Here is a 27,075-nt window from a genome sequence, read left to right on the forward strand (position 1 = left end):
CTCCCCATAGCCAACACTGTGCCCGGAGGACCCAAATGTGTGTATCCCCCTCACTGCTCTCCGCATCCCCGCTTCTGTCCCTGCTCGGCAGGGCATAGGGCAGCACGGCGGGGTGTAGGGCAGCATGGCGGGGAGGGGCCCGCCCAGCCCTCCTCTGCCTTCCCCTCTTTCAGGGGCTGGGGACAACAGCCGTCTTGTTCGCAGACGCCCTCTAGGTGGATGTAGGCCATGCTGCCTTGTGAGCCTGTGTTCCAGGTTCAGTCCCATGTCTGTGTGGGAAACTGAGGCCACAGGGAGGCCTGGTGCAGTCGAGGCCCTGCCAGGCCGGAAGTGACTGAACTCGGCCTGTCCGAGCGCCCTGCAGTGCCAGAGGCCTGGCAAGCTCGGAATGTTAGCTAGCACCGGAGGGCCGGGAGAGCTGGAGGGCCTGCCGAGGCCCGGGGCCTGTCCCCTGGCTCCCCGCTCCGGCCTCCCCCAGACCACACCGCACACACCTTCCCCTGGAAGCGCCCGTGTGCCCTCCTGGCCTTGGGCCTGGCTCCCTGCGGCATGGACGTGTGGTTTGGTGCCTCCCCGACCCAGGGGCCGCAGGGTGCCCTCGGTTGCCCCGGCGCCCCGTGCTGGCCTATGTTTGCCGCTGCTCTGCTGTCTGTCTGCTTTTGCCAGGAGGGCTCTGGGCATCTCCCATACCAGGGGTGGCCTAGCTCAAATCCCAGGCCTCGGGCTCTCTGGGCACCCCAGTGCCAGGAGACCCTGGTCCCAGAGCAGGCTCTTCGGGGCGCAGGAGTAACATGCTCCCTAGGGGGTTCCCAGTTCACCTCTCCTCCAAGGTGTTCTCGGGGCAGATTCCCGTGCCCGGTGGGGCTGGACAGTTAGCACAGTGCAGTCCCCGCAGCTGGGGGGTGCATGGCCGACCAGGCGGGTGACGGGTGCCAGGGGTGGGCGCCCACGGCAGGGAGGATGAGGACGGGTGTCGGGGCCCCGGGCGTAGGAAGGCCGCAGGGCAGCGACGGCACAGGGTGGTAGATGGGGTGGGGGTGCGGGGAGGCCGCTCCCGGACAGAGGCTGCCGGGCGGCCTGGGAGCAGGCGCAGGGAAAGCAGACGGGCCTCGGGGCCGGGCAGGTGCGGAGGGTAGAGGCGCTCGAGCGGGTGCCGGGGTGGTGGGCGGGCTCGGGGGGCTGCGCCCTGGCGGGGCGGTGGTGGGCAGCCTTGCATGTGCTTGTGCGGCGCTGGGCCCCAGGCTGCACCCGCCGGCCGCGTCTGTTTCCTGCCTCTCTTCACCTGCCTCTTGCTTTTTCCCAACTTGGTCTTTCTTTTCTCTCCCTCCCGTCTGTCTGCCCGCCCTCTCCTTCCCTTCCTCCCATAGACGTGTCCGACCTTGAGAACAATAACCGTAACCGTGGCGGGGCGGAGTTGAGTCCAGCCCCTGACAATCTCTCCACAGTGACCAACACCCTGGTGGGCATGAGCCCCTCGTCCTCGCTCTCGGCCCTGTCCAGCCGCGCCGCCTCCGTGTCCAGCCTGCACGAGCGCATGCTGTTCGCCCCAGGCAGCGAGGAGGCCATCGAAAGGCTGAAGGTGAGGGCTCGGCCGGCGGGGACGCCACCTCCGGCCGGGGGCACGGGGGGGGCGGGCCCGGGACCTCTCCCGCTGGCACGGCCGTGCTAAGGGCGCGGGGTGGGCCGGCTTGGAGGCGGAGCGGCCGCACGGATGGGTGCAGGGTCTGGGCCCCACCCCCGGTGCCCCCACCGGCGCCCAGCACCGAGGGGTCCCCGCCTGCTGAGCAGGGCAGGCACGGGTCCTGGGGGTTCTGTGCTCACACCTGCTCGGAGTGTTCCCCTGGCCCGCAGCGGCCCAGAGGCGGGCAGGCTGCCTTTTCGTTTATTGGCGTTCCGTCAGCGGATGACTGGGGTGCCGGGCTGTGTGGGGCTGGGGGGTCCAGGCCTCGGAGACAGAAGCACGGAGGCTGGACAGAGGCTGCACCGTGGCTGGCGTGGGGGCACGGGTGGGGCAGGCTGCCCACCGGGGGGGCAGCTGGGAAGGTAACCAGGAGCTGGTGCGGATGTCGGAAGTGCTCGTCCCCTGTCCCGGCAGCGGCTGAGGGTCACCTGTGCCTCGGAATCAGTTTCTTAGTGTCCGCATGTGTCTCTCAGTGTCCCTGCATGTCTCTGAGTGTCCCCACCTGTCTCCCAGGGTCCCACATGTCTCTGAGTGTCCCCATGTGTCTCCCAGTATCCCTGTGTGTCTCCCAGAGTCCCCGTGTGTCTCCCAGTGCCCCCGCGTGTCTCCCAGGGTCCCCCTGTGTCTCTCAGTGTCCCCACGTGTCTCCCAGGGTCCCCACGTGTCTCTCAGGGTCCCCACGTGTCTCCCAGGGTCCCCACGTGTCTCTCAGTGTCCCCACGTGTCTCCCAGGGTCCCCACGTGTCTCCCAGGGTCCCCACGTGTCTCTCAGGGTCCCCACGTGTCTCCCAGGGTCCCCACGTGTCTCCCAGTGTCCCCACGTGTCTCCCAGGGTCCCCACGTGTCTCCCAGTGTCCCCACGTGTCTCCCAGGGTCCCCACGTGTCTCTCAGTGTCCCCACGTGTCTCCCAGGGTCCCCACGTGTCTCCCAGGGTCCCCACGTGTCTCTCAGTGTCCCCATGTGTCTCTCAGTGTCCCCATGTGTCTCTCAGGGTCCCCGTGTGCTTCCCCATGTCCCAGGTATCTCTCAGGGTCCCCGCATATCTCTCAGTGTCCCCACGTGTCTCTCAGCATCCCTGCTTGTCTCTCAGTGTCCTGCGTGTCTCCCAGGGTCCCCACGTGTCTCCCAGGGTCCCCACGTGTCTCTCAGGGTCCCCGTGTGCTTCCCCATGTCCCAGGTATCTCTCAGGGTCCCCGCATATCTCTCAGTGTCCCCACGTGTCTCTCAGCATCCCTGCTTGTCTCTCAGTGTCCTGCGTGTCTCCCAGGGTCCCCATGTGTCTCTCAGTGTCCTCGTATGTGTGCGTTTCTCTCCCTCCAGGTTTATTTTGCCGTTTCCTCTACTGTCTGGCTGTGTCCACGGGAGAGACTTGTGTCCTTGGACACATTAGCTCCTCAGCCCTTTACCCTGACCTTTCAGGCATTGTGCCGCCTGACCAGACTGGGGATTGGGGTCTCGGTGCCCTTCCGCCTGGCCTCCGCTCCTGGCACAGATCCCTCACCTCACTGCTCTTTTCCGCTGCCCAGGAGACGGAGAAGATCATAGCCGAGCTCAACGAAACCTGGGAGGAGAAGCTGCGGCGGACGGAAGCCATCCGGATGGAGAGGTGGGTGTCGGGGAAACCGAGGACTCCAGCGCTCCAGCCCGGGCCCCCGCTCCTGGGGGTGGCCATGCCCTCTCACCCGGTGACTCTTGCCCCGTCACCAATGGCCCCACTGACCTGATCCCTGATCAGGAGACCAGTCCCTCCAACTGGACACCTCAACTCTCTGACCGGATGGGACGCCACCCGGGCTCTGCCTCGGGCCGTGTGGCCAGAGCCCACGGCCGAGTGGTCGGTTGGGGGCCAGGCAGGTCCTGCGGCCTCAAGGCTCGAGCTGACCCAGACGCTGTCCCCACAGGGAAGCACTGCTGGCCGAGATGGGCGTGGCCATGAGGGAGGACGGCGGCACATTGGGCGTGTTTTCTCCAAAAAAGGTAGGTGCTCTTTCTAGCTCTGGGGTGCAGCCCTGACTGGGACAGGGCCGGGCGGCCCACAGCCCTTTGTGAGGTGTCAGCTCCTCTGGGAGGAGAGGGGACAGGTCCAGGCACTGGGGGCCACGCTCGCCCACAGCCACACCTCCCCAGTGTGGGAGACACCCTCTTGGAGCTCAGCCAAAGTCAGGTCTGGCTATCCCAGCTGGCACTCAAGTCTTCTCCCGCCCGGGGCCCAGCTCGCTCACAGGACCTGGCCCCGTCACTAGGGGGGCCTCCAGAGCACTGTCCTCCTCAGTAGCTCAGGTGGGGCACAGCATGAGCGTTTGGGGAGAAGTTGTCTCTGATAATTCTAGGACCAGGCCCCCCACCCACCCCAAAGAATGCCAGAGCCTTGAGCCCTCAGGAGCTATGTTCTAAGCCAGGGAGCCTCCAAGGAGGTGGTGGCCGTGTGTTCTGACCATAGCTCCGGACTCTCTGGGCCCTGCCCTTGATACTTTGTTAGTGAGGAAGGTCCTGCCCGCCTTCCTGGGAGCATCTTCATGTGGCTGGCCCCTCACCCTGGCTCTGTCTGGGACGGCGGGTGCTCTGTGCCACCAATGCCCAAAGCCAGACACACACGGAGCCCCCACGGTGCCGTCGGAGACCCTGTGGGAAGAGATGTGTGGATGCTGGTGTGATGCGTGCATCGGCCAGGTGTCCGCTCCTTGGGGACAGGGACAGGCTCCTCGGGCTTCTCCCGCCTTCGTGCCCAGCAGTGCTGAGGCTCAGAGGCGGGGGTGGGCAGTGCTTGCAAGGACTCGGGGCAGGCTGAGAAGCAGGTCACACACCCTGCTTCATGTGCCTTCTGGAGAGGCCTTGAGTTTTCCTGGGGAAACTTGCCCCTTCCCGGAGGGTGGGGTGTACCCCGGGGCTGTGGGAGCAGGTGCTCTTGGGACACTTGGCACCCTGGAGGCCTTTGGTTGGTGGCAGAGGGATTACCTTGGCACCTGGTGGCTTTGGTTGGTGGCCCCGGATCTGGGCGCTGCCCAGGAGTGGGAGGATGGCCCTAGGGACCGCCGAGGACGCCTCCTTCTGAGAAGGGCAGCATTCCTGGGACTCTGGGGAAGTGCCCGTCCCAGCTGGACCCCCCTACTCAGCCCTGCAGGGCGAGCACCGTACCCCTTGCTTGGGAGAGGGGGCAGTTGGGGACCGCTGTCCCCAGTGTCTGATGACCAGGACTTCACAGCCCCGCACAGGAGCGTTGGTGGTGCATCGTGGGATTTATAGCTTAAAGTGGAGGCGGTTTGTTCCAAGGTGCCAAGCGGGAAACCGAGGAAGCTGTCCCAGCCTCCACCATGTTGCAGGACCCTGGCCTGGGACACAGTCAGGGGTGGCGTTCCTGAGCTCAGGAAGCATGTCTAGGGCCCCAGTGCCCTGGGAGGGAGGCAGGCTGCTGAGGGCAGGGCAGCTGGCGGGCGCCGGTCACCTTTGGTAGGCCCGTGGACAGGAGAGCGGGTCCGAGCTGGGTGGCTCAGCAGGGACTTCCTTTACAAGCTGTGCTCCAAGCCCCCAGGCCACATCCCTCCCTGGCCAGTGTCCTAATCCTTCTGGACTCTCAGATCCACTGGGACCTCAGCTCCTGGGCACTTCAGCTGGATTGAGGGCCTGTAGCCCCCTTGTAGGGTGAAGCCACAGACCCAGAGCCTGGTGCCATGGGCCCTGCAGGACCCGGCCCGCGCCCTGCACATCCGAGGGCCCGCCACAGCCCTCAGAACCCCCAGGTTCCCAGCTCCCCTAAGCGCCTACTGCCTGGTTCTGAGCTCCCTGGGCTCCTCACGGGAGCCAGGCCGGGAGGACACCGCGTCCCCGGGAGGCCAGGCCTAGGCTGGTGGCGGTCCGGCACCTGAGGAGAGACAGGTCAGGTGCGCGTCAGTGCTGGGCCCTGGCGCCTCCCCAGGAGAGGTGACCCTCCTTTCCCCCCAGACACCACATCTCGTCAACCTGAACGAGGACCCGCTGATGTCCGAGTGCCTCCTGTACTACATCAAGGACGGGATCACCAGGTGGGGGTCGTCAGGGTGGGGCAGGCTCCCTGGCAGAGAGGCCGCCAAGCCTGGGTATGTGCTGCAGCATTGCCGTCCCCCGTGCCGGCTGCTGGAGACAGTGCCGAAGGCCACCCTGGGCTACGTGGCTCTCCCAGGCGGGGCGGCGCTTGGGGCATCCCTGTGGGGATGCGCGGGCAGGCCAGCGGGTGGCGGCATGGGTGCGCTGGGTCCTGCCAGTGCTGACGGTCCCCCGCCCCTCCCCAGGGTGGGCCGGGAGGATGCGGAGAGGCGGCAGGACATTGTCCTGAGTGGGCACTTCATCAAGGAGGAGCACTGTGTCTTCCGGAGCGACTCCCGGGGCGGCAGCGAAGGTACCTCTGCCCTTCAGTCCCCACCTCTGCCCTGGCGCCACTGACCGTCAGGCCTGAGCGGGGCTGTGGGTCAGCCCTCGCTCCTTAGTCCGTCCCGGCAAAGCCCTTCCATTACAACGGTGTTCTGAGGGCTTGGCTGTGGACGCGGGAGCTCCCTCCCCACGCCGCGAGTGGTCTGGGGGGTCTCCGTGGGCAGGAGAATGGGGAGCCGTGAGGAATGAACCTCCATCCGGGCTGGAGGACTATTTTTACACCGCACTCTCCTGTTGGCTGTGCGCGCGGCCATCTGTCCGTGTCCCCAGCCTGCCTGCCAGTCACCTCAGGGAGATGGCCTTGAGCAGCGTTGGGGACAGAATTCTGTCTCCAAAGCCTGCCCTCCTCTTTGGGATGGGCACAAAGCTCTAGGGGGCTCTGGGACCCCTGGGACCCCTGGGGACACACTAGCCACTGTTTCCCGTCCGTGCCCATCTGGTTCTCTGGGACAAAGGCACCTCCCCATCGGGCATCACCCTCATCTGTTGTATGGGGTGCAGCCCTCCTCTGGCTTCTCCAGGGCCCCCACGATGTATTGTCTGGCGGCCATCGGGCTTTGCAGCTAGCAGGGATGAGAGAGGCCTGATGCGGGCCACACCTGGGTAGCCAGTTGAGCCGAGCCCTGCATGCGGACAGAGGACATGGCCACTCAGGATGACAGTCCCTCACTCTCTGCCCTCCCCATCTCTGTCATGTAGCCGTGGTGACCTTGGAACCCTGTGAGGGGGCAGACACATATGTCAATGGCAAGAAAGTCACGGAGCCCAGCATCCTGCGGTCAGGTATGGCTAGGGCCTGGAGACAGGTGTCTCTTTCTCCCCTGCAGTTTCGGGACTAGGCCTGGGGTCCACACACTCAGGAGGATAGGCCTCAGCTCGGTGTCTCCTTCCTGGTACCTGGACCCCAGGGCAGGGAGGACAAGTGAGGGTGACTAAATGAGGGTGGCTGGCCAAGGTGGCGGGGGAGGAGCTGAGGGAGGCTTTAGGGAGGACTCACCAGCAGACAGGGGCTGGTGTGGGAGGAGCTGAGCCTGCTCCGTGGGCCCTAAGTCGGAAGGAAACTAGGCTGTCCAAAGAGCCCTTGTAGGCAGGACTGTCCAAGACGGTGGGTGCTACAGCCCTGGTGGACGTGTCTGCCTGGAGGGTCCTGCAGACCGGGGGACCCTGGCCCTGGGCACATACAGACGGGGGGCCCTGGCCCCTGCCCTGCTTCCATCGAGGCGGGTACTGAGGGGAAGGGCCCGTGAGCCCGTGCTTCAGCATCCTGCAGGGTGAGGGTGGGGGCACACACAGCCCACTGGTGTGGAGGAGTGGCCAGGGCCAGGGCCTGGGGGCAGGAGACCAGGCTGGCCTGGGGGTGACATGTGTGGGCTGTGCACAGGACCGCACGTTGGAGAAAGCCCCGGGACTGTTTTGCAAACATCACTGGCTGCTGTATGTTGGCGGGGGAGTGAGGGGGTGGGTCTGGGGAGAGAGTCAGGTCCCGGCCACGGGGTAGGTGGCTGGCTGGTCTGAAGCAGACCTGGGTGGCTCCTGGTGGACCTCCCTGGGGCGGGCCAGCCTGGAGGACCTGCCCGTGCTCCACTTTTCCCGTCTTCCTGCCCTGACCCCTTGAGGCCACCCCCAAGGCCACAGGCTACCCCCTGATGGCCGGCCTTGCTTCATTCCCCCAGGAAACCGCATCATCATGGGGAAGAGCCACGTGTTCCGGTTCAACCACCCTGAGCAGGCACGGCAGGAGCGCGAGCGCACGCCCTGCGCAGAGACGCCCGCTGAGCCCGTGGACTGGGCCTTCGCGCAGCGCGAGCTGCTGGAGAAGCAGGGCATCGACATGAAGCAGGAGATGGAGCAGAGGTGAGGCCCGAGGTTGCGGGTCACCGCGCCCCCTCTTCCCCTGCCGCGCTCCATCCCCTTCCCCCCCCACGCCGCGCCCGCTCCCCCCGCTCACCCGCGCCCGCTCCCGCTCCCCCTCCCGCAGGCTCCAGGAGCTGGAGGACCAGTACCGCCGTGAGCGAGAGGAGGCCACCTACCTGCTGGAGCAGCAGAGGCTGGTGAGGGCCCGGCCTGGGCGGGGGGCCGGGAGGGGGGTGCATGAAGGGGCCGGGCCGGGGGTGGGGGAGCCTGAAGGGGTCAGGCCCCGGTGGCGGGGCGTGAAGGGGCCCGGCCTCCACGTGGGCCCACACTCCTCCCTCCGCGGCCAGGACTACGAGAGCAAGCTGGAGGCCCTGCAGAAGCAGATGGGCTCCAGGTGCTTCTCTGAAGCGAACGAGGAGGACGAGGAGCCGGAGGACGAGGGTGAGAGGCTCGGGGGGGGGGGGGGGGGGGGGCAGCGCCTGGGCCGGGGCCGGGCGGGGTCTCGGGCACGAGGAGCCCCCCAGGCGCCTGGTCGGCGCCTTTGCCCTCGGGGTCCCCGGCCCGCCCCTCAGGGAGCGAGGCCTCCTTGTCCCCGGGAAGCACCCACGGAGGCAGGATTTGGGGGAGGCTGCGCTGCAGCGGGAAAGCGCAGGCGTGTGCTCGTGCAGTGTGTTTACACAGGCCTGTGCTCGCGCACGCAGGTTATGGCAGGAACGGCCCAGGTGGTGGGGAGCACGGTGCGGGCAGGGTGCGGTGTCTGCTCGTCCGCCCTGCCGTGTGTCCTGCCTGCACAGGCTGGTGCTCTTTCCCAAGACTAGGTCACCGCTCCTCACCTCAGGACCCCCTTCCCAAGCATCAGCTTGGGCAGCCCCCCCTGTGACGGGGGGAGGACCTCACGCTGCCGTGGGGCACATGGGGTGGAGTCAGGCACAGGACGCGCGTCCAGCTTGACCCCTCTGGTCAGCACCTTTGCGTAGATGTGACCTTGGCCTCCTGTTGCCTGGAATCATCTTCCCTCGGGGCAGGAGCCCTGGATGAGAGGGGCGGAGCCTGGGAGCCTGGACAGGCCCCTCCTGGTGTCCCTGCTCCCTTTCTCTTGGGGACACAGTAGACAAAGGTGTGTGAGCTGGGACAGGGTGGGAGGTCACTGTGCTCTCTCGCCTGTCCTGTGAGCACGTGGCCCCAGTGCTGCTCCCTCCCCCCGCCCCCAGCCCCGCTGGGCTTCTCTGACTCTCAGAATGTCCGGTTCTGGTCAGCCCCTCTGGGGCACACGGAGCCTTCAGGCCGCCCCCGGGGCAGATCCTTCTGTGGCTTTCCTTCTCTCCAAGAGCCCGCGACAGTTAGTGCAGAAGTGGGGGCCCCGGGCCAGAGTGGGGTAAGGTGGCATTTCCGTGACGACCGCACGTGCCTGTCCCCGCAGTCCAGTGGACGGAGAGGGAGTGTGAGCTGGCGCTGTGGGCCTTCCGGAAGTGGAAGTGGTACCAGTTCACGTCTCTGCGGGACCTGCTGTGGGGCAACGCCATCTTCCTCAAAGAGGCCAATGCCATCAGCGTGGAGCTCAAGAAGAAGGTGGGCCCCCACCCCGCCGCCCACAACCCGGGCCCCGTACAGCCGTGGGCAGGGCGAGGGAGGCCCGGGGACGGGCCCAGGCCCCTGCGCACCCTCCCTGCTCCGGGAGCAGCCGGGGTGCAAGTACAGCTTCCCCTCCGGCTGCCGGCTGGAAGGTGCCGGCGAACCCTGTGGGGCGTGCAGCCCGGAGGTGGGGCCCGGCTCGCACGCCCCCGGGGGCTGACGGGCGGCCGCCTCCTGCCGCCACAGGTCCAGTTCCAGTTTGTCCTCCTCACGGACACGCTGTACTCCCCGCTGCCGCCGGACCTGCTGCCCCCAGAGGCTGCCAAAGAGCGGGAGACGCGCCCCTTCCCGCGCACCATCGTGGCCGTGGAGGTCCAGGACCAGAAGAACGGGGCCACCCACTACTGGACGCTGGAGAAGCTCAGGTGTGGTGGGCAGGCCGCGAGGGGGGGGGGCGGCAGGGGTGGGTGCGGGTTCGCGGTGCTCCTGCGTCCCTCCGCTTCCCTCCCGCTGGAGTTGCTTTTACAGTCAGAAGGCAAAAGCGTTAGCGTAGAATCGCCGTTCTCCTCCTACGGATGCAGCGGTCAAGTGTACCGCGCTTCCATGAGGAAGGGGCCGATGAGGTTGACGGTGCTGCGGGAGGGCGGGCGGGCGGGCGGAGGCCGCGTCCTCAGAGGAGCTCGGCAGCTGCAAGCCTCTCCGCCCTGGGGCCATAGGGATCCCAGGGGAAGACGGGGAGGGCCTGAGGGGGCTGGGCTGGGGGCGAAGCCGTCCCTGCGAGAGGCGTCTTTCCTCCAGCTCCGCCTGCACCCTCCCCACGTGCTCGTCCCCACGTGTGGCTCTTACCTGGGAAAGGGGACTGAGTGAGGCGCAGGCGATGCCGTCCAAGGGCAGTCGAACAAGCGCTGCTCGAGGTGCCCCAGACGTGAGGCCCCTGCACGTAGGCCGAGCCAGGGTGGGCGGGAGGGAGCGCAGGCCATCAGGAGGGAGACAGGAGCAGAGCAAGCGAGTCCGCGGCCTCCGTGCGGGTCTCCACGCCCTGGGCAGGGCAGGGCAGGGCCAACCGCTGGGCCCGTCCGGTTCGAATTTCTCCGGAGGGCTTTGGCGCACAGAGCCTGCCCCTGGCTGCCGAGTCCCTGGCTCCAGGGTGATTTCAGGCAGGGGGTGCTGGCTTGGCGTGAGTCAGACAGGTGGGTGGGGGGGTGGGGGGTGGTTTCGGTTTCCTTGTGCGAGGTGGGCTCACCCAGGACTTATCCACTGTCTGCAGGAACCGCCGGCCCAGCCAGCAAGGCCCCACAGATGTCCCGACACCCTAAAATACAGAGAAGGAAAGCTGTAAAAATACACAGTCCTACCCAGACACTCCCGCACACACCCTCACACACTCACAGACGCCCGCACACCTCCTTTCTCGCATGGCTCGCTCACACGCTCACACACACGCTGGCACGCACGCGCGCGCACACAGGTACACGCGCTCTCGTAAGATTCATGCGAGTAGATGCGCACGCTCAGGGCCCCCGCCCTCCCCGGGGCCGCGCTGTGGCGGGGACGAGCCCGTTCCTATCGCTGCTGAGCCCGACCGGGAAACGATTTCGTTCCCATTCTTCCACAACTTGTTGGTTTTCCTGGGGATAATACTTTTTGAAAAATGTCATGTTTCTGTATCCCGTCACCGATTTGCCGTCCGTTCCCTTGAGATTTCAGGGCTCTGTGACGGGATCCCCCACCCCGAGCGTCCCCGCCGTGGCTCTGGCCGGAGCCCTCTCCGTTTCCCCTCCAGTTCCCGGCCCATCCTGCCTGCATAGATCACGCGGTGTCCCTGGGCCAGCATCGAGAGTATTTAGCACATGCTCGCCTGGAGGTCTCCTTGCTCACGGTTGACAGATTGCGAGGACCGTGCAGGGCCTGTCAGCACACCATGCTGAACCCCGGATGATGCTGAGCTGCGGCCGGAGCTGGGTGGAGCCTGCTGTGCCCAGCAGCAGAGATGTGCCGTGCCGGCCGCTCGCCCAGGCCCACAGTGATCCCTGTTCCCGTGCAGGCAGCGCCTGGACCTGATGCGGGAGATGTACGACCGGGCCGCGGAGGTGCCCTCCAGTGTCATCGAGGACTGTGACAACGTGGTGACTGGCGGAGACCCCTTCTACGACCGCTTTCCCTGGTTCCGGCTGGTGGGCAGGTGGGCGCCTCCTTCCCTCCCTGGGCTGAGAGAGAGAGAGAGAGAGAGAGAGAGAGAAAGAGAGAGAGAGAGAGAAGGTGGTAGGGGCAGGGAGTGGGCGTCCTCCTAAGGCCGAGCGCCCTGGCTGGGCCCTGGCCCTGACATGAGGAGGGAGCCATCGAGAGGCCCTTTCCCACCTTGACGTCCCTGACCTCGTCCTTCCTGGGTCCGAGGCACCCCGCCCCAGCCACTCCTGTCCACAGACCAGTGGGCCCTATAATTTGGGGACCGGGGAGGGGAGGGAGTCTCAGTATCACCACCTACACCTGCTGCGGGGCTGTGGCCGCCGGGTTGCACGTGTCCCCGCGTGTGAATGTGTGGCTTGGTCAGGCTGAGTGACCTGGCCCTCACACGACCTCAGCCACACCTGGCGAGGATCATGCCAGTGGCTACTTTCCAGAACTTTCGGTGACCTTCCCCTGAGCACACGTGTGGTTTCTTTCCAAGCCTGGGGACGGGATGCACTTTTGGTTCTCGTGTCTTTTAAAGCAGCATTCCTGATGGTCTGCGTGTTTGGTTTTGGTTTTAAACAGAAGCCCCCACCCCCGCCCTGTCCGTCCCCTCGAGTAGCTGGTGTTAACTTCTCTCTGTCTTGTCGCACTAACCTCAGTTCAGTCATCTCTGGCTGCAACAGCTACCCTCTTCTCAACACATGCATGAGCGAGCGCATGGCTGCTCTCACCCCCTCCCCCACCTTCTCGAGCCCCGACTCCGACGCCACCGAGCCTGCCGAGGAGCAGAGCGTGGGGGAGGAGGAGGAGGAGGAGGAGGAGGAGGAGGAGGAGGATCTGCAGGACGACGTCTTTCCGGAGCACGCGCTGTGCGACGGCCGGGACCCGTTTTACGACCGGCCCCCCCTGTTCAGTTTAGTAGGAAGGTTGGTGAGGTCGAGGACGGCATGCTGGGAAGGAACCAGCTCTTTTGCGCAGGAGCACTGCTGCGGGCACAATTTGACCGCCGTCAGGGCGTGACCCCCGAGCAGAGGGTGTGAGGGAGCGAGAGGATGTGAGTGTGCCCAGCAGGGAGAGTCGGGCCCCAGTGTCGGAAGAGGTGGTGCTCCCGGAGCACGGCCGTCCGGCGCTGTGTGGTGGAGCTGTGTCTACAGACAGGCCCTGGAACCCGGGAGGAGTCCCCGAGCAGGGCTGCTGGGGGGCATTTGGGAGAGTGGGGGTTTGCGTCTGTGCACCCACCACTGGCTGCAGCGGCCTCACTTCCCTCCACCTCCTCGTGCTGTTGACCTGCTACTGACCAATAGCTCCCCGCTGGGAGAAGGAGGCCAGCCTGGAGGGGGGTGGGGTGGGGGGGGGGGGGAGGAAGAGCTGGCAGGGGAGGGTCTGCCTCTGAAGCCGGGGCCCAGGTGGACCTTGCCTCTCCCCGAGCCCCTCTCCATCTGAGAGTAAGGACGGTTCGCTCCTCCTGACCTCCCGGCTGTCACGGCGAGAGAGGGCACACGTGACCCTGTGCCCTCGAGGAAGTGCCCTCGGCAGAGAGGGCTTGTTACACTTTCTGGATGGAAGAGGGAGGCCGAGGTCAGGAGGTGGAGCGGAGGCCCCGGGGAAGCCCAGACCCCACAGGCAGATTGGGCAAATGCAGCTGCCATTCGTGTTTTTTACTGCCATGGAATGGAGGCAAAACAGATGAAGGAAAGATCTAGAAACTTAGCTGCTGTAGTAAGGCATTCAGCTCATTTTGATTTTACGTATAGAAAAAGCACAAGAGGGTTTCAACAGCAGCCTTTTCTGAGTCGGAGATGGCTTTCGTGGGCTAGGCCAATGGGAGTTTCTGCAGGTTTTGACCTCGGAGCCCCAGTACTGGAAGCTGAAGGCCGAGGCTGGCCCCCAGATAACGGGTTCACACTAGCAGCCCTTGGGCGCAGATGCTGGACTGAAGGCCCACCAGCTTCTCCTGGAAGGAAGCAGCTCCCCACGGGCGCATGTCGTGGAGCCCTTCGACTAGCTTTCCGTGGGTGTGGCGTGCTGGCCCGCTCCATAAACACGTGGGCTCTCGCCCTCCGAGATGCCCTGGGTCTGGGCCTCCCGCTCCGCTGAGAGTGGGGTGTAGCCCCGGGGCCGGCTCCACGCAGGCCTCTAGAAAGCCCTGGGCGGCTCCGGCGTCAGGTAGGCGTGGGCTCAGGGCGCAGGGGAGCGAGGGCACCGGGAGAAACGGGGTGTGAGCTCTGCAGTCTCAGCCAGAAAGAGCTGGGTCCTTCCAACACTTTCCCCCTTCTGTGGATCTGAGATGTTACCAAACAACCAAATCAAACCAAGTCGTCAGCGAGAGGCCAGCCCCCCCTACGGCGGGCGGTCTGTGTAGGGCTTCATCTGGAAATGTCCCGATCTTTTTGGTTTGGCAAGAATTGGCTTCTCCCGCGCAGCAGCTGTGCAGGCCCAGGCCCTGAGAAGGACCCCATCTTTGGTTTCCTTTTATCCTTCTGGTAGCTGCTGGCTCTCTCTCTCCAAAGCTTAAGCAGAATTGGGGCACCCACTCTTGTCTCCCTTTGGAAAGGCTTTCCTGGCCCCAGCATGCGTCTCTGCACCTCACCAACCTCGTGGTTTTAGCCCTGCCTCCTCCCCTCAGCCCTGGCTCTGCCGCACTGCCGTCTCCTCTCTCTCCGGGCGGGTTTCAGCCTGCTTCAAGGTGCCCTCACCCCTGTGGATGGGCCCCCCCAGCCTGGGGGGCTCCTCACCCACGGCCAGGGTTAGCCCCCCAGTGGCCTCTCCCTCTGGTGGTCTGGGGTGCGAGGTGAAGGAGGGAGGTGGGACGGGCTGACCCAGGCAGCAAAAGTGGCCCCGGGGGCTCTGGTTCCCCCCTCCCCCAAGAATGCTCCCTGCCCGGAACGTCGCTTTCAGTAGCTGGATGGGCAGGGAGCCCCAGAGAGGAGGGCGAGGGGCTGGCAGCCAGGGATGGAGGGCCCGGGGACGGGTGGCAGGGGCGGCGTGAGGCGGGACCGCCCGAGCCGTGAGCCCCTCTGTGCAGCCGGCGCACCGTGGCTGGCGGGGCCCGCCGGGCGGTGCTGAGGCTGTTCTGGCCCCTTTGCTGACGGACGCTGATGTCGGGCCGTCTGGCACGTGTAGGGCTGTGGAGGGGAGGCCGGCGTCTGTACCAGGGTCCTATTCCCTCACGTCCGGGGTTCTGTCGGCCAGGGTGGGCTCTGCCTGGGCCGTGGGCTCTTCCAGCCTTGGCTTGGAAGGTGGCTAGGTGGTGGCTGCTGGGCCCCAGGGGTCCCTTCTGGCCGAACGTGCCCATCACCGTGTCCAGGTTAGGTCTCGGGGATTAGGGGCGGCAGGAAGGAGAGAGGGCCCAGCGGCCGGCACCGTGCGCTCTTTTGCCTTCTGGGAGCGTCCCAGCTGGGTGCCCCAGGGGACTGTGTGCATGTGCTTTAGCCACTGCTGGGTTACGAAGCTCAGAGAGGGGCAGAGGGGTCCGTGGACCCCTGCGGCCGATTTCATTGTGTGGTCCTGCACCTCCAACCGGGGGGCACCTCGAGGCCCCCACCCCTGGGCAGCCCCGCCTCTGGGGAGCACATCGAGGCTGCATTTGTCTAATGGTTTGAAGTTGGAAATGGCAGTTTTTGATGCCACGGGTGTTTGGATGTTTTTTCGCCCCCGACAGGAAATCCCAAGTTGATCTACTTAATTAGCCGATCGAGCTGGTGAGCGGGATGATGGTGTCTACCTAGTAGGGCTAGGAGCCAGCCTGTGGGTTTAAACCCCAGCTGGGGCCTTAGCTCCCAGCCCGAGGCACTTCCGCCTCTGTCTTCGTGCCTCAGTTTTGGGTCTGGGAGATGGGTACCGACAGCTCTAAGGCGACGAAGGTGCAGGTGCTTGAACTGAGACGCGTCGTGGGTGAGGAGGACACACGCGCTGCCCGGGGCCGTGGAGGCACCGCTGTGTCAGTGCCGGCCCCTCGAGAGCTCAGAGGCACGGGCTCCCAGGATGGCTTCACGACTTTTCCACCCACCAACGGGGTGATTGTGGCCTCGGGCACACGAGAGGCCCAGCCCCAGCCGGTGCGTGGGAAACCTCAAATCTGCACGATGCTACAGGTTCTTGAGCCCGTGGATTGGCAACATGGCAGAAAGCGTCCACCCTGAAGACGGCGAGGGGCTTTGTGCCATGAGGCCCTAAGGACAGAGCCAGGACTGGGCATGCCTGCCCTGACCTGGGCCCGGCCCTGCCCTCTGCCTCGGTCTCCCTCTGTCCTGGCCTTTGTTAGGGACAGGGGAGGAGAGTCAGGAAGCGGGTGGGCACAGACCCTGAGAGCTCACCTCTGGGGTGCTGTGAGTGGCATTCTGGGTGGCCCCGGAGCCCAGAGCCAGCCCCCGTGGAATGGTCCCCAGAGCCTTCTAGGAAGGCACTCCTGGCTTTAAAGTGGCCTGGGTGGGAACAGCCTTCAGCTCTCCTTCCCGGAGGCTATAGTGGCTGAGGACCCTGGTGCCGGGCACTGTGCCCTCACAGACCTGCGGTGGGAGGTGCTCCTCCACTTCTGAGGGCCCTCCCGTTGGTTCCTTGGCAAGTATCGATGGGGGTGGGCAGGCCGTGGCCCCCGCGTCTGTGCCCAGGGCCCCTGGGGGCCTCCTCTCTGCCTCCCAGCGCGGGGCTTTCTGCAGTGGGCCCTGCGCTGGGAGATGGGGTGGGGGCTGACTTGAGGGCCCCGCAGCTGGGGGCTGTCCTGCTTGGTCCCCTTAGCTGTGTCCAGAGTGGTGGGCTGGCCAGACGGGGGCCCAGTCAAGGGGGCAGAGCAGGGTCGGGACATGTTCCCGCAGCCTGAGTTCTGGGCTCCCTCTGCTTCCCCCTCGGGACCTCAAGGCTTTGCTTTCTTTCGTGGCCGCCCCCTTCACTCACCCTCAAATTCAAGCAAAGGCCCTTGGCCAGGATTCCGGGGGCCCAGGGAGGGCAGCCCAGCACTGTCCCTGTCCGGAAGTGAGTGCTGGGAGAGGCTCACCAGCCAGCCCCGGCCAGACCCTGTCAGAAGCAAGGGGCTTCTGCTCTCTGAGTCTCGGTTTCCTTTTGTGACCAGGGCCATGGCTGGCTTTTGCCGACAGCTTCCGTGCCTAGTCTTGCTGGGTGGCCAGGGGCAGGAGAGCCCCCGCCCCTGTCGCAGTCAGGCAGACCTACCTGCACCGTCCTCAACACAAATGCTTTTCAGTGATGAGTTCCCCTGGGACAGCCATCCCCTGGGGCATTCTCAGAGAGGGCACCTTGCTGACCAACAGAAGGGCTCCACAAAGCCATCAGGGGCTTCCCCTGCCCCAGGGGGACATCCGGGCCCCGGAAGGCAGTGCGCCCTTTCCTCCGGCTGGTGCCTGTCTTGGCCTGGGGGGTGCCCAGGGAGCAAGAGACACTTGGCAGAGACCGCCCCCCCTGCAGGCTGGGACAGATGGCTCTGAGGAGATACGTGACATGGGGGCTGGGAACAGAGAGGAGGACAGGCCTCACTTGTGGAGGGAGCGGAGAACACCGGGGTTGTCCCGGGACCGAGGGGGTGGCTGAGCGGTAGGGCTAGCGGTGAGGCAGGAGCTTGGCTGGCACCGAGGGTGCGCGGGAGTCTGGTCAGAACCCCAGGCCCCGTCTGGCTGCTGTGGGGGCCGAGGGGGAAGCAGCTGGGTGACAGGTCCTCCGCAGAGGACCTCTAGTTTGAGGGAGAGCTGACGCATTTGAGAGCAGAGCCAGGACGCTGCTCAGGTTTCTAACTTCTGTAGACAGAGGTCCGGCAGGAGTGGGGGGGACAAGATCTGGAGCCCACACGAGAGAGGGGCTCCGGGGTCTGGAATCAGGCCCCTGGGGCACAGCCCTTCCCCACGCCTGTGGTCACAGGGGATCCTCCAGGAAATGAGGCATGGGGCAAGACCAAGGGGCTCAGCCTGGGTGGTGTCTGATCTCTAAGCAAGCTAAGAGGGGTCGGGGATGTGGTGATACCTCTCCTCCTCCTCCTCCCCCTCCTCGTCCTCCTCCTCGTCCTCCTCCTCCTCCCCCTCCTCCTCCCTATCCTCCTCCTCGTTCTCCTCCCACTCCTCCCCCTCCTCCTCCTCCCAGCTCAGCCCTGGGCCGTGCATCTGGGTGCCAGCACCCACATGGCCTTCAGACTGTGACCTTCCCTCCCCGCCCTCCCTCCCCCACTTCCCCTATTGCTCTCACTTCTGTCCCCACTGTGTTCTCCCCGGCTGAAGCCCTGGGACTCCCTTGCCCCATCTCTACACCTGCTCCCCCACACCTCCTGCCCATCCTCGCCCAAGCTCTCCCCCTTCCCTGGGATCCCCCACTGCCCCAAGATCCCCCTGGAAGCCCGGGGCTATCGAAATCTGCACCTCCGAGCTGGGCCCAATGCCGGTCATGCCGGGAGGGAAGGGGAGGGCCGGGCGGGAGGCAGGTCCTGCGCCGATGTGTGAGCGGAGCTGCGGGTTCTCACCAGATGGGCCACGTGGGCCGCCTTCCCTGTGTCAGGTGTCCCCTTGGGACGGGTGCCCCCGACCAGGGAGGAATTTTGCTCCGCGTCAGCCTGCACGCCTAGCTGCGTGGCACGGGTCTCCCAGAGTCCTCTCTGTCCGGGCGGCCCGTGCGACCTCTGCGCATTGGCCAGCTCCGGGAATTCGGTGGACACCTGGGTGACGTGGCCCCTCGCCGGCCTGGCCTGCCACTCACTGGGTGCGCAACAGAGCCGCTCGGGATGTGAAGGGCTCTGGGCGCCCTGGGGGTGGCGGTGCCCTGTGGGCCGGGGGTGCTGCCCTGTCTGCCACTGTGCGCTCCCATCCGCCGTGTTCCCCGAAGGGTCCGAGAAGGAACCGAGAGCTGTGTTCCACCTTAGGAGCCCTCTGTGGGGCCCCGAGGTCAGGGGTCACTGGGAAAGAGGCGGGAGGCAGGGGGATGCCGGGCATCAGTGCCAGTGTGAGGTCCTAGCTCGGCGTGGCCGGGTCCCCAGGTCCTCCTCCTCCTTGAAGCAGGCTGAAACCTCCCTCCTCAGCTCTGATAGCGGGTATGGCCCCGCGGGCTCCGCCCCGTGCCAGCCCCGCTCCGCGCTTCCTCTCTGCCCGCCCTGCGCACGCCCTCCTCCTCCTGTGTCCTCCGCGGCCCGTGGACCCCCCCCTCCCAGCCCCCGCCCAGCACAGCCCTGTGTCCGTCCCGCCTGCTCGCTGCCCTGGCTGCCTTGCGCCTCGCTCTGCTTTGCAGTGTTGTGTCGTGAGCCCGGGCCGTGCTGCCGCCAGCGCCGCTCCGCGCGCACGCTGGAAAGGCCCTGACCTCTGGCCTCTGCTTCCCCCAGGGCCTTCGTGTACCTGAGCAACCTGCTGTACCCCGTGCCCCTGGTGCACCGCGTGGCCGTCGTCAGCGAGAAGGGAGAGGTGAAGGGCTTCCTCCGCGTGGCCGTCCAGGCCACTTCAGGTGCGTGTGGGGCGGCCCGGGCGGAGGGCCCCGTGGGCACCACGCAGTGGCCGGAGCGCCACCGGCCACCTCTGTGTCTCCGGCTCCCAGCCGGCACACGGGCTGCTGGCTCCAGGAGAAGCCTCTGCCGCCCAGCTCTGCGCTCCGGCCTTCCAGACGCTCCCGGGTGAGGTCGGCCGGGGTCCTAGGAGACTGTGCGGGCCGAGCCCAGGGCTGTCCGAACCCGCTCCGGTTCGGGGGCCCTCCTCCCTCCCATTAGACAGCCCCAGGTGGGCCCAGAGACCAACCGGCTCCAGACCCCAGCCTGGTGCGGACTGGCCGCTCCCCGGCGGTCTCTGAGCCCAGCACAGGCGTGCAGACTGCAGCCGGACCGGGGCCACGGCAGCCCTCAGAGACTCTCTCCAGACTCCCCGGTGTGCCCTGCTTGCGGGCCCCGTGGCCTCTCTGGAGCTGGCCTTTCTCCCCAGAGGGTGTGCACACCCCCCCCGCCCCCGCCACTGTGGGCCTGCAGAGGTGGACACCCTCTTGCCGCTGAGCCCTCCCCTCACCCCCCGGCCGGGGCCCTGGGACAGGAGAGCCACAGAATGCCTTTGAGTCTGGGTTTGCTTCCCTGTAAATGGCATCCCGTTTGAAGCTCCCTACCCAATAGGAGTGTCGAAAGATTGTTCCAGAACACAGATGTGGGCATGCTTAGCCACCAGAAAGCTGCAGGCCAGAGAGGGCCTAGTGTTCGTGCTCTAATGGCCGTTGCTCCCTTCTCTGCCCTCGGGCCCCCAGCCCCTCCACCGTGGCCTCCTTCTGTCTCCTCCCACTGCCTGGGCAGCCTGGGGAGATAATGAAGCAGAAAACATGCAGAAATGCCGAGCAACTCCCAGACTAGGTGGGGCTGGGCTGCTCCAGAATGCTCCAGCCGCTGAAAGGGTCTCGAGTCACCCCACCCCACTTGAAGCCGCTCCAGGCGGTTTTGGTTACACCTTTAGGATTCTTTTGTCAAATTCTCACTAGCCTGTAATTTCCAGATACTCTTTACAGTGCTTCCCAGTCATGTCACTGTGGTGCCGAGATCCCCCGGGGACCCTGAATGGGGGAAAGGACAGAGGACGGGGATTCTAGGGACGTCTAGTGCCACAGCCATTCCTCAAGGGGGACCCTGTCCCTGTCATCTTGGAGGGGCTCTGTCCCCCTGAGCTCTTGGCCCTTTGTGACCAGCCTGAGCCCCGATGTAGCCGGTCCCACAGAGTGGCCTGCTTTATAGGCGAATGCTGTGTGTATTTGGGCCACACCTGATATTCCCTGTCTAGTGGCTACAATGGAGAAGGAGCCACTTGGAAAAGCTCCGGTGGTCACACGTCACACCTGTCCTGCAAGTGTCAGCTTGCAGGACCCCTCAGCACCGAGTGGAGGGGCCGGCCCCGGGCCCTCAGGCAGCTGGGGTAGAGAGCACAGCAGGGTTTTGCCCCGCCCCCCTGGGGGCCCCAGAAGAGGAGGTCAGAGCCCCTGGATTATCTGAGAGGCCTCCCAGGGGGGTGGCTGGATTTGGGGTTGGGGAGGCTGACGGAAGCCAGGTCTGGGGGTGTCCCTTGGGAAACAGTGGGAAAGCACAGGACGCCATGAAGGACGGCAAGTGGGGGGCGTGTGGGGAGCAGGCGTGGGAGCTGAGCGGGGGCTGCCTGGGGTCTGGGTGGATGACGGTGGAGTCAAAATCAGGAGGACCCCACGGAGGGGTCTTGCCCCGTACGGCTCTACTGGTGCAGCCGAGTCTGAGGGAGGGCGGGGGTGGCCAGGACTCAGGGAGACGGGCAGTGGTCATAAGGCTGGTTCTGAAAACACGGAGCTGTGGCCCCATCAGAGGAGGCTGTGCTGAGGATGTGGCCCCGCCTGGGTCCTAGGACAGCACAGGCGGGCGACCGGTGTGCCTGGGACGCGTCCTCCTTGTTCTGGGGCCGCGGTGGGTGGCACTGGGGATCCCCCCGTGTGGGCCAGAGTCTGTTCCGGCTCCTGTGCCTTCCCCCCACCTGGCGATTCCGCCTGGCCCTGCCACTTCCCCCTGGGGGACGAGCTGGGCCCCGACCGTCTGCTCTGTCCCCATTTCAGCTGATGAAGAGGCCCCCGATTACGGCTCTGGCGTCCGACAGTCAGGAACCGCCAAAATCTCCTTTGATGACCAGCATTTCGAAAAGGTGCCGTGAAGGGTTTGGCCCGGCTGCCCAGCACGAACGCCGGGGGCAGCTGTGCAGCGGGCCCCGGGGCCTCCTGTGTTCCTTCCTCTCCTTCCAAGCCCCAGGCCTCGTGGCACGTCCCCCTGTCTCCCACTGTCTGACTTGCCCTGACCCACTGGGTCTCCCTCTGTCCTCGCCACAGCCTCTCCGGGGCCTGTATCTGCTTTCCCTGCCTGGGCCTCAGCTGCGGGCCGGGACACAGAGCAGGTGTGCACCCCCAGACACCGAGATGCCTCCACTCCACCCGCCTTGTCCCCTCCTCGGGCTTGCTCTCCTGGATGCTGTTTCCACCAGCATCTTTGCTCTCCGCCAATATCCCACTGAGAGCCAGAGGGCCCCTCCTCACTGTCTCGACATCAGGTGCCGGGCTGCCCCCGGCCCGGCCCTCCCTCAGAGGAAAGTGCTTTCCACCTGGGCTCCCCTTTCTACTCTCAGGCCAGAGGGTGGAGGAGGGGGAGGGTCCTGCTCAGGGCCCCAGACCGGGCTTAGCTCACAGGCCAGGAGGCTCCTTCCCTCTCCTTCTTTGGCTCTTTCCTAACCTGCCCCCACCTGGCCACCCGTCACCCCGCCTGAACTGCTCCCCCGTTTTCCCACTGCAGCCAACACAGGCCACGGCAGCCTAGGAGAGGCCGAGGGAGGTGGGCGCCCGTCTGGGCGGGGGCAGGTCTGCAACGCGGGTCCACAAAGGCCCTGACCCGGCTCCGGGGCCCTCAGTGGGCTAGAGTGGCCTCACCTGGAGCCGGCTCCCCCTGACTCTGGCCCCCAACCCACGCAGTTCCAGTCCGAGTCCTGCCCCGTGGTGGGGATGTCCCGCTCCGGGACCTCGCAGGAGGAGCTGCGCATCGTGGAAGGTCAGGGCCAGGGTGCGGAGGCAGGGCCCTCGGCCGATGAGGTCAACAACAACACCTGCTCAGGTAGGTTGCCACTCCTGCCCCGGGGCCTGGGGCACTGGACACGGCCCCCGCCCCACCGTGGCCGGGGAGGCCATGAGACCTTTCCACGAGAGGACACCGCGTGGGCTCCCCGCCTGACGCCGGGCCCTCGGCCTCTGGGGTGCTGCCACGTTGCTCCGCCCTCGGCCCCCTGCAGCCGTGCCTCCAGAAGGCCTCCTCCTAGACAGCCCTGAGAAAGCCGCCCTGGACGGGCCCCTGGACGCCGCCCTGGACCACCTGCGCTTGGGCAGCACCTTCACCTTCCGTGTGACAGTCCTGCAGGCGTCCAGCATCTCTGCCGAATACGCGGACATCTTCTGCCAGTTCAAGTGAGCCCCGGCACCCCCTGCTGGCTGGGGACCAGGGCGGGCGCCTAGCACCCCGGTGACCCCCGCCAGTCCCCGGGGACGGGTCCCCCGTCCCGTCTCCTGCACCCAGCCGAGCATCTCCTCTAACTCTGCAGCTTCATCCATCGCCACGACGAGGCCTTCTCCACGGAGCCCCTCAAGAACACGGGGAGGGGCCCCCCGCTGGGCTTCTACCACGTCCAGAACGTACGTCCTGAGCGCCCCCGCCTCCGCCCCCCTCCCGGGTCTCTGGCTTTGCGGGGCCTCCCCGGAGCCGAGCCGAGCTGTGGTCACTCTCCGTCATACCGTCTCCCTGTCCTGAGCCCCAGCCGTGAGCTGGCGGTGCCCGGGTGTGAGGGCACGGGGCCTCTGGTGCCAGGCAGGGCCGTGGAGGCTGCTGCTGGACAGTCGGGGCCTCGGTGGGCTGCTACCTGGGGGTAGGGGCAACCCGGGGGGCAGATAGGAGCACGGGGAGTCCCGGGTGCCCCACGTGGCGCCGGCCTGCTGCCGGGGAAGAAGAGAGAGAGGCAGGGCACACAGAGGGCATCAGAGAGGTCAGGGAAGCTGCAGGTGGGGCACGTCCCGAGCTTGGCTGCGGGAAGAGCGGGACTCGGACTGGAGTGGCTCCGTGAGGCAGGAGAATGTGGCCAGCCAGCCAGCCGGGTGGGGGGGGGAGAGATGCGCTCCACTTGGCCACGATGAATGCCGCCAGGGGGCAAGGCCTCGGGTGCCCGCCGAGGAGCGTGGATTTGACCCTGAGCGGTGCGGCCTGTGGGTGCGGGCTGTGTGGCCCAAGCAGTCACAGGCCCCGCACTCAGAAGGGCCCCACGGACCGGCCCCGTGCTGACGCTCAGGCAGCAGGGAGCTAGTGGGTTCTCAGCCAGGGAGGCCGGGCCAGGGGTGAGGGTGTGCAGCCTCCGTTCCTGGGCTCAGGAGCAAAGCCCGCGCCCTGGCGGCCTTGACAACCAAGTTACTGGCTCTCAGCCTTGGAGGCCGGAAGCCCGAGATGCAAGTGTGGGTCGGGTCGTTCCTTCAGTGACCGTGAGGGGGACTCCGTGCCGGGCCTCTCCTGGGCGGACAGATGCGGTCTTCTCTCTGTGTTCTCACACAGTCCTCCCTCTGTGCCTGCCTTCGTGTCCTCATTTCCCCTTTTCGTGAGGACAGCCATACCGGATTAGGGCCGCCCTAATGCCCTCATTCTAACTTGGGATAACCTCTCTGAAGAGTCTGGGTCCAGCCACAGGTCCTGGGCATTCAAGCTACAACATAGGAATTGGGGGAGGGGGGCACAATTCAGCCCATAACTCTCAGGGAGTGGGCGAGGGCCCAGGAAGGCTCAGGCCAGGCCACAGACCTTCGTCCCCTTGCCAGCCCGGTGTTCTGAAAGGGCACTCTCGGGGGTCCGGCCTTCAGGGGTGTGATGGGAGGGGAGGCGGGGCAGGAAGGACCAGGTGAAGAGTGTCGCCCCTTCGTGGGCAGAGGTCAGGCCCAGCCGCGGTGTCCAGTCGGGTCCTCCACAGAGGCTGAGCGCTTACCTCTGCAACCTTCCTTCCCTCTCTTGACTGTGGCGTGGCTGCGGCCTCCTGCCTGCTCTCCTCATCCGCCAGATCGCAGTGGAGGTGACCAAGTCCTTCATCGAGTACATCAAGAGCCAGCCCATCGTGTTTGAGGTCTTCGGCCATTACCAGCAGCACCCGTTCCCCCCGCTCTGCAAGGACGTGCTCAGGTCAGCAGCCCTGGGTTGGGGGGCTAGCGGCCCCCTTCCCAGACCTCATCCAGCCCCCCCGGGGCGTGGGCCCTCTCCACCTCCCAGCCAGCGAAGCCGGCCTTGCCCCAGACAGGCCTGGTCGGGTGGCTACAGGACCCATGGGCCTTAGATGCCCATTTTCCCTGATGATGGGGTGGCTGGTTACCCAAGGTCAGCGGGACCCAGAGCAAGTCAGAGACATCCCTTCGGGATGTCGGCAAGTTTCTTAAAGAGTACTGCCGTCTGGGCCCAGACCCCTGCGGGTATGGGCCATGTCCCCGGGCCAGGGAAGCGGGCGCTGGGCGGGAGGACGGCCCGGGTGGCCCACCCCACGGGGAGATGGCTCCTGCTGCCTGCTCACCACTCCACCGCCCGGCTGTCCCTTCCCCCGAGTCCTTGGCCCCCAGACTGAGTGAGGGAACATCTTTCCGTCTCCCTCATTCCACGTGACCTCTGGGGGACTCTGAGGGTAGGCCAGGGTGTCCCTTCTGTGGTCCCCACCCCCCACCTGGGCGCAGGGAGAATGGCACGTGGCTTCTGTGGCTTGGGAGCCTCTGGCCACCTCCGCCCCCCTCTCAGCTGTCCTGGGGGACCCGGAGCTAAGTGGGGCGTCCCGGGTGGTGGAGGAAGAGAAAAGCCATGAGAGGTACTGGTTCCGGGGGGGTGGCCCCAGGAGCCTCGTCTGTCCTCGGGAGGGCCAGGGGAGGCTCTGTCCTGGAGGCCCCTGGATGGAGAACCAGCGTTCTCGCCCCGTTCTCCTGGATTCGTGAGGCCACCCAGGCAAGGTCTGGGGTCCCCAGGGGCCCTCCTTCCCCATCCAGGCTGCTGGAGGGCCTGAGCCCAGGGCCTTTCCTAGGCCCTGGGAGGCAGGGGGGCAGGCGGAGGCTTGGAACGGACCGTGCCGTGACCGCCCTCTGCCAGCCTCCTGCCCTTGGCTCCCTCTCCAGCTGGAGGGTCCCAGAGACGCCACCTGCAGCCGCCTCACAGAGGCTCTTCTTCCTCCACAGCCCCCTGAGGCCCTCACGCCGCCATTTCCCAAGGGTCATGCCGCTGTCCAAGCCAGGTAGACGGAGCCCTCCTGAGTCCACCCCCGCGGGAGGGAGGTGCCCACGCTACCCTGGACGCGTTCCCCGCCCCGGGCCTCCTTCCTGAGCGTGCCCCCAGGACGTGGCAGGTCAGGTCTCCCATCAGCGGCTGCCTCTCTCTCTCCCGTCCTCCCCCAGTGCCTGCCACCAAGCTCAGCACCCTCGCGCGGCCCTGCCCGGGGCCCTGTCACTGCAAGTACGACGTGCTGGTCTACTTCGAGATCTGTGAGCTGGAGGCCAACGGCGAGTGAGTCCCAGCGCCTGCCGGGGTTGGCAGGGCTCCGGGTGGTGCACGGGGGCACTCTGGGCTTCTGGGCCGGACCGCCTCACCTCCGCCAGAAGGCGGGGCTGCTTTCCCTGCCGTGGCCCTTCGGCTCCTCGGGCGGGGGCCGCGTGTGTCTGCGGGGCGGGGCCTTGCCTCACGAATCTCTCTCTTCTAGTTACATTCCTGCGGTGGTGGACCACCGCGGCGGGATGCCGTGCATGGGGACCTTCCTGCTCCACCAGGTGCGGAGCGCTCCCCGGCCCTGCCCGCCTCGTGTCCCCTGCCCCGCCCCATGTGACCCCCAGACCATCTGACCGTGTCCTCCCTCCTGGTGCCTGGCAGGGTATCCAGAGACGGATAACCGTGACACTGCTGCACGAGACGGGCAGCCACATCCGCTGGAAGGAAGTGCGAGAGCTTGTCGTGGGTGAGTGAGACGGGTGGGGGCTGCCTTGGGGGCTGGGGCTGGGCCGCTGGGAGCAACGGGGCCCCACCCTCTCCGCCCCCCACCGTCCCGGCCAGGCGGCTGACTGCTAACCACAGCTCTGCCCCTGATGCCGTGTGACTCTGGCTAAGTCGCTTAACCTCTCTGTGCCTCTCTGAAGAGCCTAGGAAAGGAAAGCTCGGACTAGGGTGATGATTCCAAATTTCTGTGCAATCACCGTGTCAGCTCACCAGGGCTGCCATGACACAGCACCACAGACTGGCAGCTTAAACAGCAGAAAACGATCCTCCCGTAGACCTGGGGGCCTGAGTCTGAGGGTGTCAGCAGGTGGCCATGCCCCCTCTGAAGCCCGTAGGGGAGAGCCCTTCCTGGAGGTTTGTGGGGAATGTCTGTCCCTCTTTGGCTTGGGGACCCGCCGGCTTTAATGCTTCAACTTGACGTGGCCTCTTCCTATGGAAGAAGCTACATTCAGGCCTGCTTCCTCCATTGTGACCCCATCTCAACTGATTATACCTGCCGAGACCCTGTCACCAAATAAAGTCACGTTCTGAGGTCCTGCAGGTTAGGACTTCAACACAGCCGTTTTGGGGGGAGGACACAGTTCAACTCCTGGCGGTCATCACGGCTCTTAGACGGTTTTCTTCCACGACCTCACGCTGTGAACTCTTTGGTCTACTAGAAGAGTTTCTTGGCCGAGCTAGAGACTTTTTCCAGTTTTCATTCGAGGACACGGACACCTGTCTGCCCCTGCCCTTCCTGGACTGATGGATCCCTCTGGAAACCCCATCCTGGGCATTTCTGTGGCCAGAAGGGCAGCAGCTGCAGGGTGCCGTCCCTGGGGCTTGGAGAGGGGGTTCCGAGGGTGCAGGAGCGGGGACATGACCGTGAGACCCATCATGCTATGCCCAAAAGCGCAGAGCTGTGGA

At 65.9% G+C, this 27,075-nt stretch overlaps 1 protein-coding gene across 25 annotated transcripts in view; it reads left to right on the plus strand.

Moving 5' to 3' along the window:
* KIF1A (kinesin family member 1A) overlaps positions 1 to 27,075 on the plus strand; it is a 101,659-nt gene that overhangs the window by 49,735 nt on the left and 24,849 nt on the right. For 5 of the 25 annotated variants that reach the window (XM_058698833.1, XM_058698857.1, XM_058698826.1 and 2 more), the window contains exons 14-37: positions 11 to 37; positions 1,368 to 1,579; positions 3,209 to 3,288; positions 3,584 to 3,659; positions 5,622 to 5,701; positions 5,948 to 6,054; positions 6,786 to 6,869; positions 7,760 to 7,940; positions 8,065 to 8,137; positions 8,288 to 8,381; positions 9,361 to 9,509; positions 9,759 to 9,937; positions 11,557 to 11,694; positions 12,344 to 12,610; positions 18,991 to 19,109; positions 21,204 to 21,289; positions 22,104 to 22,242; positions 22,418 to 22,589; positions 22,724 to 22,814; positions 24,215 to 24,333; positions 25,362 to 25,417; positions 25,578 to 25,686; positions 25,880 to 25,946; positions 26,047 to 26,131. In XM_058698833.1, the coding sequence (XP_058554816.1) occupies positions 11 to 37; positions 1,368 to 1,579; positions 3,209 to 3,288; positions 3,584 to 3,659; positions 5,622 to 5,701; positions 5,948 to 6,054; positions 6,786 to 6,869; positions 7,760 to 7,940; positions 8,065 to 8,137; positions 8,288 to 8,381; positions 9,361 to 9,509; positions 9,759 to 9,937; positions 11,557 to 11,694; positions 12,344 to 12,610; positions 18,991 to 19,109; positions 21,204 to 21,289; positions 22,104 to 22,242; positions 22,418 to 22,589; positions 22,724 to 22,814; positions 24,215 to 24,333; positions 25,362 to 25,417; positions 25,578 to 25,686; positions 25,880 to 25,946; positions 26,047 to 26,131 (2,790 nt within the window). The remainder of the gene's footprint in view (positions 1 to 10; positions 38 to 1,367; positions 1,580 to 3,208; positions 3,289 to 3,583; positions 3,660 to 5,621; positions 5,702 to 5,947; positions 6,055 to 6,785; positions 6,870 to 7,759; positions 7,941 to 8,064; positions 8,138 to 8,287; positions 8,382 to 9,360; positions 9,510 to 9,758; positions 9,938 to 11,556; positions 11,695 to 12,343; positions 12,611 to 18,990; positions 19,110 to 21,203; positions 21,290 to 22,103; positions 22,243 to 22,417; positions 22,590 to 22,723; positions 22,815 to 24,214; positions 24,334 to 25,361; positions 25,418 to 25,577; positions 25,687 to 25,879; positions 25,947 to 26,046; positions 26,132 to 27,075) is intronic. The other 20 variants (XM_058698902.1, XM_058698910.1, XM_058698921.1 and 17 more) reach the window with 7 other exon arrangements.

This window comes from Neofelis nebulosa, chromosome 2, assembly GCF_028018385.1.
Source record: "Neofelis nebulosa isolate mNeoNeb1 chromosome 2, mNeoNeb1.pri, whole genome shotgun sequence".
NCBI classification, from domain to species: Eukaryota; Metazoa; Chordata; class Mammalia; order Carnivora; family Felidae; genus Neofelis; species Neofelis nebulosa.